The 12239-nt window shown below is 37.8% G+C and overlaps 1 protein-coding gene across 1 annotated transcript; it reads left to right on the forward strand.

Annotated features, from left to right (window-relative positions):
- The first annotated feature begins 1378 nt into the window (after nt 1–1378).
- On the forward strand, nt 1379–2053 carry LOC149130586 (uncharacterized). The gene has a single exon (XM_089343796.1). The coding sequence runs from the start codon at nt 1379–1381 to the stop codon at nt 2051–2053; it is 675 nt and encodes a 224-aa protein (XP_089199922.1).
- Nucleotides 2054–12239: the final 10186 nt, after the last annotated feature.

Here is a 12239-nt window from a genome sequence, read left to right on the forward strand (position 1 = left end):
CAACGGACCATGATAAAACGATGGCAAGAAAAGCCCCTACATGGTAAATACTGGGCTAAACTAAATTCAAAAGGAATAGACAGAGAAAAATCCCTGCAATGGTTGAGAAGCTCAGGACTCAAAGCAGAGACTGAAGGATTTTTAATTGCTGCACAAGACCAAAGCCTCCCCACCAGAAATTACCAAAAACATATAATGAAAAGAAACATAACAAGTAACTGTAGAATATGTGGAGATGGACAAGAAACAATAAATCATATTATCTCTGGCTGCCCAGTCCTGGCTAAGAAGGAATATATTCACAGACACGACAGAGCTGGGACCTATATACACTGGAAGCTATGTCAACACTATGGAATAACAACAGAAAAAAGATGGTATAAACACACGCCAGAAAAGGTCACAGAAAACGAGAAAGCAACCATACTCTGGGATATGCCAATACACACAGATAGAGAAATTAAGGCAAATAGACCAGATAGAGTTGTCAAAGATCATGAAGAAAAAAAATGCTTTCTAATTGATGTATCAATACCAGCAGATGACAACGTTTCTCTAAAAGAAATGGAAAAACTTTCAAAATACAAAGACCTGGAAATAGAGATAACTCTAATGTGGAATCTAAAAACAGAAACAATTCCTATCATAGTAGGTGCCTTAGGTATAATAAAAAAAAATATTCAGACAAATACATAACAAAAACACCAGGACTTACAAATATATATAACATACAGAAAATTGCACTACTGGGTACTGCACACATTCTACGCAAAACACTTTCAATACAGTAAACATAAGAGCACCACAGCAATCCACAGCACATACCCAAGGCGCACAGAGCTGCACTAGGTTGTGAAGTGAAAGCACGTTATAAAAATAAAACTACTGAACCATAATAATAATAATAATAATAATAATAATAATAATAATAATAATAATAATAATAATAATAATAATAATAATAATAATAATAATGATGATGATAATAATAATAAGAGAGCTAAGATGTTTTCTTAGGAAGTCTCACGACTGTTAAACTCCAGGTCTGGACCGAATTCCTGGCTTCTGACAGAAGTACACCAAGATTTAGTTGCATCTCTGACTGATGTCATCCAGAAACCAGTCAGCCTGGCTGACTGAAGGAACAACAACTTCTACCAAATGTTGAAGACACAAAAAATCCAAACAACTACTGACCAATAACACATCTCAACACCAACTACAAGATACTCACATCCATCTTAACTGACAGAATATAAGCTTTTCCTCGAACAGAGATCTATCCTTCCACAAGCTCAAAAAGAATGTAAAAGGGATCCTTCTGGGTGCAAAGATCAATTACTCATAAGTAAAATGATTGTAGAGAATCGCCCGGATTATGGCATGGATAGACTACAGGAAAGCGCTTGATAGTGTTCCACATAATTGGATACTCAAGGCCCTTGAAATATATAAGATCTCTCCTATCATCTCCAAGTTCTTACAAGGTAGCATGGCTAAGTGGAACACACGTCTCCTTCTAAACCATAGTAATGAGATGAGCCAAACTAACATCAAACGAGGCATCGTTCAAGGTGACTCGTTCCCATTACTCTTTTACATGGCACTGATCCCACTCTCAAACGTACTAAATACCACCAGGTATACGATAATAAACCATCTGTTTTATATGTACGATCTGAAGCTGTTTGCTGGAATTGACGATGAGCAAGTAGGGCTGCGAACAATTGTTAAACAATCCAGCAGTGACATCGGGAGGGACTTTGGCTTTGTTAAGGTTACTAAAGCAACTCTTGTAAGAGGCAAGTCCAGGCAAACAGCTTCCATAAAATTAGATGCCGACACTAAAATCAAGGAGCTTGGCCCACAGGAAAATTACAAATACCTGGGGATGAACGAAGCAGATAGTGTACAACATGCTACTATGAACGAAGATATAGGAAAAAAATATTACAGGAGAATAAGTCTCATACTAAAGACTGATCTCAACTCGAAAAATCACATAGAAGCCATTGACACCCTGGCACTTCCAGTAGTCCAATATAGTTTTTAACATCATTAACTGGAATCTTACAGAGCTCCAAAGACTGGACTGGAAAACAACAGCAATACAAACTTCTTAGAACATATACCACGCAAAATCAAATGTTGAACTTCTGTACTTATCTAGAAGTAATGGGGGGAAGAGAAATGATGCAGGTAGAAATGTGTTATAAGACCTCCACAATAGCAATGAACAGTACTTATTTAGTGCAGAGGACTGGACACTGCGACTTGTGTGCAAACATGGCAGCAGCAACGAGTCACATTCGATTGTCAAGGAAGCTTACAAATTCGCGAGGGAACTTGGCATTAACCCTGAAATAGTTGAAGAACCTGAAACCATGGCCTCAAAACAAGCAAAATAGGTCAAGTAGACTGTAAAAAAAGATCGGGAAGAAGCAAATTGAGGAGCGATCGAACCAGAAGCCTCTGCATGGACAGTATATACTTCGACGTCGAAATGGTGATGTAGATCAAGCAACAAACCATCAGTGGCTGAGAAATCCAGGACTGAAAGCAGAGACTGAAGGTTTCATATTGGCAGCACAAGACCAAAGCTTGCTTACAAAAAACTATCAGGTTAACGTTCTTTAATACGGTTCTAAATGCTGATTCTGCGACACATTGAACGAAACAATATCCCATCTCCTCTCGGGATCTCCTTTGCTGACACCAAGCGAATACAAAAATCGCCACGATAAGGTAGGACAGTATTTACATTGAAAAATATGTAAACACTACAAAATCAGCACTCCTGCTTACTGGTACGAACACCAACCTGAGCCAGTCGTTGAAGGTTAAAATGTCTTTATCCGCTGGAATTTTCTAATCAGTACTCACAGAACGATTCATGCTAATTGACCAGACATAATAATTAAAGACAGGGAAGAAAATAATTGTACACTAATAGTTGTAAGTGTTTCCACTGATAAAAATATATCCGTCAAGGAATTTGACAAACTAAGAAAATAAAAGTACATGGAAATTGAAATACAAAATATGTGGTATCTTAAAACGTGAACTGTTCCCGTTATTGTAGGTGCCCTAGGTATGATAAATAAAAAAGGGATGTCAGAAACGTATATATAAGAACCTAGGGAAACCATGTCTCAGACAAATCCAAAAGATTTTGCTGACAAGTACTGCCCACATCCCTAGAAAAACCCTATCCATTTAAATGTCTATGTTGTACTACATGAAGTTATTCCACTACCTCCCCTCCCCAAACTTTCAGACATATAACATATCTTATTCTTCACTCCTCCCAGGACGCAGGGTGTGTTTCGGCAACTGAATGTAACAAGGATGCAGAACAAATGCAAAAACAACAACAACAACAACAACAACAATAACAATAATGATAATAATAATAATAATAATAATAATAATAATAATAATAATAATAATAATAATGATAATAAAAAATGCCCTGATGCAGAACCGGGAAGTGGCTCTCATGGCTTCCGATGTTAAAGAATTGGAAGTGTTATGATGTACATTGTTTTGTCCTGGTATAAAAGATGGGCTACAGCAAATATTCTGCTCAATACCATATATTTACTTGTCAGTTGTTTGACCTTAATCAGTTGAGCATGTCTCTTGGTGGCTGACGATATGTGCATCTCTGATCATGAGCAGAAGTAGTGGGGGATCATCATAGCCATGTGTTGAGAGGAATTCATTGTGGTTTGGATAATTAAGCTCTGGAAACATGAGTGTTTCATTCAACATCCTTAAACAGACCTTATCCAGGGACCGTTTGATTGGGATGTGCTACTCGACCTGAAGAAAATTCTAACTGGGCCCCCACCTGCAAGGTCATGTGCTGTTTAACTTGGTATGAGGTCACCATGTCGCGCACATATGGTTGTGATGCATGTGCCCGGTGTACCTTTATATCGTTAGTCATGACGGTATACTGGGCTTCGTGTATTTTAGCCCAGGGTCACTTTTCATGGCATACACTGCTCTCTGACTGAATAATAATAATTACAACTATTATTGTTAGTAATATTAGTAGTAGTAATAATAATAATAATAGTAGTAGTAGTAGTAGTAGTAGTAGTAGTAGTAGTAGTAGTAGTAGTAGTAGTAGTAGTAGTAGCAGCAGCAGCAGCAGCAGCGACTGTAGTTAAAGGAGGATGAGGATGAATAGGAGCAGGAGTAAGAGGAAGTGGTTGTGGAGATGGAGGAGGAGGCCAAGGAGTAGGAAAGATGGACGAAGTGGAGGAACAGGTGGGAGAGGAGATAGTGTGTGTCTATATATATATATATATATATATATATATATATATATATATATATATATATATATATATAATATATATATATATATATATATATACACCTCTAATATCCCTACCTATACCTGCCAAAACATGCCCTCCCTCACACACACACATGGACGCACACATGTATTTATATTCCGAGAGAAGTAACATTGGCGTTATGGTTCTACTACCCACTAAGTATATTTTCTATTCAGCATTAGCAATGTCTCTTTTATGACAACAGACTCACGTATATCTGTTTTAAGGAAGAGTCTCTAGGGTGTTTAGACACGACATCGTAGACAGAACATATCGGAGACGATGCTGAAAAGTTCTTCGCTTTGGGTAAAAGAAAATATAGGAGGATCAGTTAATTATGATTACGCATGTAGCATGTTACCCCTAAAACCATCTTAGCAACACCGAAGCAGGCAATTACAGGGAAATTGTTGAGAAATACTTTGGTCTTTTCATTTGCTTGGATGGAAAATGACCATTAACATACATTTTTTGTTTAGTCACCTGGAGCAGTTTCCGCAGAACGTGGGAGATGTTGGTGAGGAACAGGGAGATTGATCCCACCAAGGTATGAGGGTAACAGAGGAGAGATATCAAGGGAGATGGGATGTGAACATGATGGTTGCTTACTGTTGGTGTATAAAAAGGGACACCCAACGCTAAAACATTCGAGGATGTCTAGGAAACAAGGATTTTTTTTTTCAAAACGACATGAGACTTTCTTTTAAAGATATCATGTTATATGCGTATAATTTGTAGAATTTTCTTACCCTTAAGATTCTGAATGTATTTAATTGAAGGGCTCTGGGCCTCCTTTTGTATTTTCTTTATTGTATGCATACATAATCCCTATTTCTAGGCGAAATTATGCTACAATTAAACGATCTATGTACAAAATCAATTATATTCATAATTCTACTATATTTAAGCAAGGAAAATGTTGTAATGAACTATTCTTCACACTTTGACTTTCTGCTGGAAAGACCAGGACATAAAATCAAAGAAAACTACATTCTTTCGTAAAACAAAAATCAAGTTAGAGTCTATACCAAGGGTGAAAACGAATTCAGTTGGAAAAGGGGTTTCAGAAGCAATTATCTATTTTAAAAAAAAACTTCTCTCACGAACTCACTACAATCGTCTTCCTTACTTTTGCTCGCAGATATTCAATCGACTGAAGTTTCTGTCAATCAGCCTGTTTTGAATATGTGGGCCGCTTCCCTTTCCTTCTTCGTAGTCGCATGTACAATGTTAACCTCAAACCTTGTTTGAGACACAATCGTATAAAAAAACATCATGTGGTCTGTTTGATACGTTGATGTATATACAGAAACGAGCTGAATTCGAACTTGAAACTTTTACTGACACATATATAATTAATGCTACATTTTTATGTAATTTTTTAATCTATTTGAGCTTAAATAAATACAACCATCTATTGAACCTAGGACAGCACGGATTCTCCTGACTGTTGAGTTTTATCGAACTTATCGATCTAACATTGAAACATTTTTTGCTGCCCAAACATGAATTTCTGAATCCGAGTGCGAATCCTATGAACAATAATCAACATATGAATTAATTCAACGAACTAACCCCATCTGATGACTGTCAGTCGATATGAGTGTGAACCTCTTAGAAGTAATACTGTCAGCTTGAACTAAATTAATTTACTGAACTGAGTATTTTCTCTAACATTTTGAGTTATCTATATTGCTTTCAAACTTCGCTCGCGTGCCGACATACCATTAGATACGGTGCACTATTACAAATCATACAACATAGATCCTAGATTTCAAGCTATGAGTTGAAAGTGGTTTAAAACCGAGCGACATGTCTACAAAATCCATACTCGTGGCTTCCTTTTAATCTTGTCTTTTTCCAAATGTCTTACTGATAGAATTTTTCATTACACATAAAAGTTATGTTTCCTATAACAACGCAAAAACAACCAAATTCCGTTTAGAATAAAATCAGTATTACATCTAATACATATATACATACATTCGTACACACACACGACGGGCTTCTTTCACTTTCCGTCTACCAAATCCACTTACAAGACTTTGGTCGGCCTGAGGCTATAGTAGAAGACACTTGCTCAAGGCACCACGCAGTTCGATTGAACCCGGAACCATGTGGCCTGGTAAGCAAGGTACGTATGACAAAGCCACTCCTATCGTAACACTTTTTCGAGCCGATCACATTGTGTTTCCTCCATTTATGTTTATAACACAAAATGGAGCGGAAAACTATTCCTTCATGTGAAAGCCTTGAAAAATTGTTAAGATTTAACGATATTTTCCGAACATGAAACCATTGGTAGCCTTAATACAAATAAAGAAGTTTTATTCACCAATGCGAGTTTGAGCACTCATTGTACTTGTTCAACATTCACGCCAATATGTATATACACACGCAGACATGTGCCTCCATATAGACACACACACACACATATTTATGACCAGATGTGACCTGGAACAATGACAAAAACAGTTCGGTCTCTGGAAAGAGAGAAAGAGAATCACAACTCAAAAGAACGATGCTGGATGGAATAGTTTGGCGTAGCTTCGTTTTGAGTAGACGAATGAAAACAAAATATTCGTTAGTTTCCGTGAGCACGTGTTGTCCTGTCAACCGCGTGCTAGTTCTGTTTGACGTGTCGAAGTAGAAGAGGAGGCTAATGAGTGTGTGATTGTATGTGCTTGTTCTTATGTGTGTGTGTGTGTGCGTGTGTGTGTGTGTGTGCTTGTGTGTGTGTTTGTGCGTGCGTGTTTGTGTGCGTGTGTGCGTGTGTGTGTGTGTGTGTGTGTGTGTGTGTGTGTGTGTGTGTACTATAACTAAGATGACTTTTTTGACGTTGATCTCGTTTTCTTCTTGGAAATTTACAGATTTTGCTTACACACAAGGCATTCCACACGCATAAATACATAGAAACAGAACAAGCACGCGCGCAAAACAAACACTCACACACACATACAAGAATAAGCACTTACACACACACACTCAAGAATAAGCACTTACACACACACACACACACACACACACACACACACACACACAAGAATAAGCACTTACACACACACAACAACAAGCTCACACAGACGTACGCCCATTAGCTTCCACTTCGACACGTCAGACAGAACAAACACGCGGTTGACAGGACAACACGTGCTCAAAGAAATTACCGAAGATGTTTGTTTATAAATTATCAACTCAATACGAAAGATAATCAATATTTGGCACTATCACGCTATTAGATGTCAGAAGTGAAAGTAGTCGCTGTCTGTCTGCCTGTCTGCATGCATGCCTGTTGCTGGTCTGTCAGCCTGCTTGCCTGTCTGCCTGCATGCCTGCTGCTGGCCTGTCTGCCTGCTTGCCTGCTGAGCTATCTGTGTGTCCGTCTGTCTGTCTGTCTGCTGGTTTGAGTTGATACTTTGGCTTACTTACTGATATCTATCTACTATGTATCTATCTATCAATTATTAGAAAACACAAATTTAATATAAAAACATATTTCCTGAAATTGCAAATTATTTAAAATATAAAAATATAATTTTCAACAGAGAGAATTTATCAAAATAGAAAACAAATGAAGTTTGAAGTTAAGTTTAAAAATAAATGTGATACTTATGCTCCGTAGATACTTATACTCTGTAATGTTTCAAACGCATGGATATAGGTGTCGAATTTGTTCCAATAACTTCTGGAAGATCTCGTCCTTGAATTCGTAACGCCACATGAATTCTATTAGATGTGTTTGCAGCAAATTCCGGGTTGTCCCATTTTCTCTTTTGTTCTGGTTCTTGGCATGTTTCCATAGGCATTCGATGTGATTTGTTGTGGCAAATGTAACCGGATCAACAAAATTTATTGAATGGTTCACGGTTAAATGTCTATATCCTAGCGTGTTTAGTGTATTATATGAACGCCAGAGGTCAGAAATTATTGTTGTTCCTGGTAAAATCCGCTCTTGTATAATTTCTAAAAGGGTATCAGATGATCGATCTTCTACCGCAACTAAAAAACATCTTCTCGTATCTCTTTCTAACGCACCAAACACCCACTGCGTTTTAACCCGATGGCCAACATTATATTTTCTTCTAACAAACGCACTTTCATCTATCTCTACTATTCGGTTTGGTCCGCCTAACTTAATATTTTGCGCAATATAATACTCTGCACATACATCACGGCAGTAATTCCTCCAATCTGTTACAGCTACATTTGCTATACGACATTCCTGGCCTAAATTCTTAGCTAAATCTCCCTTAGCCCAATAATATAATATATCTATAATCTGCTCGCTTTTCAGTTTGCTATTATCTAGAAATGTTCCCTTTCTAATGGAAATCAGTTTTCTACAAGGCCTTCCACATGACCATATCATGCCATCGGACAAATTGTTTTTGGCCACTTCCCTCATGCTAGCTCCACAAGAGGGACATATTTTTTCAGTATTTAACAATCCGTATGTCTTGAGCCAGTGAATACTAGCTGCTGTTGTTGCGGTGGCGATGGCAATGTCGCGGTGATTAATTCCATTTGCACTGGGATATGTAGAAGTCATCGTGAAAAACCTGCAACTAATTTGTTCTCGTGTAGATTTCAATTTGAATTACGCGCGCTTTTGGGTGGGTATGATGGGTATATGTGATTTATTTTTAAAAAACAATAATGAATAATGCAAAAATACATTTATTCATAAAGTTTTAACTGAACATGGAATGAAATATATTTATTTATAAACTTTAAACTGAACTTCATTTGTTTAAATTCTCGTCCACCTTACCTTCGCTTGTTTAAATTCTACGGAATTCTACGGAATTCTACAAGAATTAAGAATTCTACAAGAATTACCCATCATACCCACCAACGAACACCCAAAAGCGCGCGTAATTCAAATTGAAATCTACACGAGAACAAATTAGTTGCAGGTTTTTCACGATGACTTCTACATATCCCAGTGCAAATGGAATTAATCACCGCGACATTGCCATCGCCACCGCAACAACAGCAGCTAGTATTCACTGGCTCAAGACATACGGATTGTTAAATACTGAAAAAATATGTCCCTCTTGTGGAGCTAGCATGAGGGAAGTGGCCAAAAACAATTTGTCCGATGGCATGATATGGTCATGTGGAAGGCCTTGTAGAAAACTGATTTCCATTAGAAAGGGAACATTTCTAGATAATAGCAAACTGAAAAGCGAGCAGATTATAGATATATTATATTATTGGGCTAAGGGAGATTTAGCTAAGAATTTAGGCCAGGAATGTCGTATAGCAAATGTAGCTGTAACAGATTGGAGGAATTACTGCCGTGATGTATGTGCAGAGTATTATATTGCGCAAAATATTAAGTTAGGCGGACCAAACCGAATAGTAGAGATAGATGAAAGTGCGTTTGTTAGAAGAAAATATAATGTTGGCCATCGGGTTAAAACGCAGTGGGTGTTTGGTGCGTTAGAAAGAGATACGAGAAGATGTTTTTTAGTTGCGGTAGAAGATCGATCATCTGATACCCTTTTAGAAATTATACAAGAGCGGATTTTACCAGGAACAACAATAATTTCTGACCTCTGGCGTTCATATAATACACTAAACACGCTAGGATATAGACATTTAACCGTGAACCATTCAATAAATTTTGTTGATCCGGTTACATTTGCCACAACAAATCACATCGAATGCCTATGGAAACATGCCAAGAACCAGAACAAAAGAGAAAATGGGACAACCCGGAATTTGCTGCAAACACATCTAATAGAATTCATGTGGCGTTACGAATTCAAGGACGAGATCTTCCAGAAGTTATTGGAACAAATTCGACACCTATATCCATGCGTTTGAAACATTACAGAGTATAAGTATCTACGGAGCATAAGTATCACATTTATTTTTAAACTTAACTTCAAACTTCATTTGTTTTCTATTTTGATAAATTCTCTCTGTTGAAAATTATATTTTTATATTTTAAATAATTTGCAATTTCAGGAAATATGTTTTTATATTAAATTTGTGTTTTCTAATAATTGATAGATAGATACATAGTAGATAGATATCAGTAAGTAAGCCAAAGTATCAACTCAAACCAGCAGACAGACAGACAGACGGACACACAGATAGCTCAGCAGGCAAGCAGGCAGACAGGCCAGCAGCAGGCATGCAGGCAGACAGGCAAGCAGGCTGACAGAGCAGCAACAGGCATGCAGGCAGACAGGCAGACAGACAGCGACTACTTTCACTTCTGACATCTAATAGCGTGATAGTGCCCAATATTTTTATGGATTCTTTATTGACAGGTAATACTTGACCAATGCAAATCACTAGTGGTGGTCAGCTGGACTGGGTGAACGTGAACAACAACAACAATAGAATCAATGGATATCATGTGCTGGGGTTAGTTCTGCTGCCTCAGGCGGATGAATATGGCCAAGGCGTCTGCTAATCCGAAACCTGTAAGTAACAATAACAACATCAACAAAAAAAGGGATTCAGATATATCGTGGAAAGACTTTATGCGTGGTCATTCGAATTACTAGAAATGGCAGCCAAGTCTCCACATAGTGAAATGGGAAACATTCAGGTGGTTCACGGTCGGAACGCCTTTAACCATACGTCAGATGAATGAAGGCTGATTGGCTGCTGAACAATAAGTACAAAAATAACCTTTGCAATTACTACTCACACTGAGATAGATCGATCCATCCAGCCATCGATCGATCGATCGATCGATCGATAGATAGATAGATAGATAGATAGATAGATAGATAGATAGATAGATAGATAGATAGATAGATAGATAGATAGATAGATAGATAGATAGATTTCTTTATTAGCCACACAGGGCTCAACATAGATGGGACAAATACAATATAGAGTTTTTCTTTTCGAGGGGACGAGAAAAAATGGGGATAACGATCAAAAGGTATCGAAAAACGTTTGGGGTATGTAAAAAAAAAAAAAAAAATCCCAAGAAATGGGGAGGTTATCCGTGGAAAGAAAAACCTACGAAAAGACCACGGTAACCTCGGGCATTAATGTCACTAATTGAAAAAATTTATTTACGAAATTAACGCAAGTAACGCTCTGCTTAAAAAAGAAACGGAGAGTTACTTACCGTTCGAAAGTTCGGTTGTTTTTTCCTTTGAATGTTCGTTAAGGAGGCTGCTGTAAAGTTTCTTGGCTAAATATTTTTGGCATCCCCCTACCGCATTGGGGTAGAGGGATTTTAAAGAGTGGTGTAATGTTGGCGTGATATGGTAAATTTTTATATGATTAGGTGGCGTCGTGTATGGGTGGTTGTTTGTTTTGATGTTGTTTTTTGTTATGTTTGTTTTTGTATTTATGTAGTTCATTAATTCTGTGTTTGTAGTGTCTATTGCTGTGAGCATGTTTTCTGTATGTGTTCTTGTGGTGTTGATGTTGTCTGTGGTATGTTTGGAGACGATGGTTTCGGGAGATGTATATCTCCCTGCTTTGTTGGTGTTTGCATTTGGTTTGGTTCTTTTTTTACTCCTTTTCCTCCGCCCTTTTCGGGCTATTTGCCACTCACTACTGCTACTTTCGTCCTCGGACGAGACTTCGAGGAATCGGAAGGGGGTAAGGGCATGTCGTGTGCTTGTGTGTTTGTTTGTTGAAGTGGGTGTGTTGTTGATGGTTGTTGATTATCTGCTTGTGGTGTATGTGATGTGGGAGAAGGGGAATTAGTTTTTGTATTTTCTTTTGCTTTTACTGTTTCCTTAGTTCTTGTGGTTGTTGTTTGTGTTTTTTCGGGTGCACTTGTTGGCGTAGGCGGGTTTGGTTTGTGGGATTCTTCTGTTTTGCTCCTTTTGCTCGTTCTTTGTGTTGGTGGTGGTGTGGGTAGTAGGGGTCCTTTTTTGGCTGTTTTTTGTTATCTGTTGC

Source organism: Octopus bimaculoides, chromosome 28 (genome assembly GCF_046866305.1).
Source record: "Octopus bimaculoides isolate indiv1 chromosome 28, ASM4686630v1, whole genome shotgun sequence".
NCBI classification, from domain to species: domain Eukaryota; kingdom Metazoa; phylum Mollusca; class Cephalopoda; order Octopoda; family Octopodidae; genus Octopus; species Octopus bimaculoides.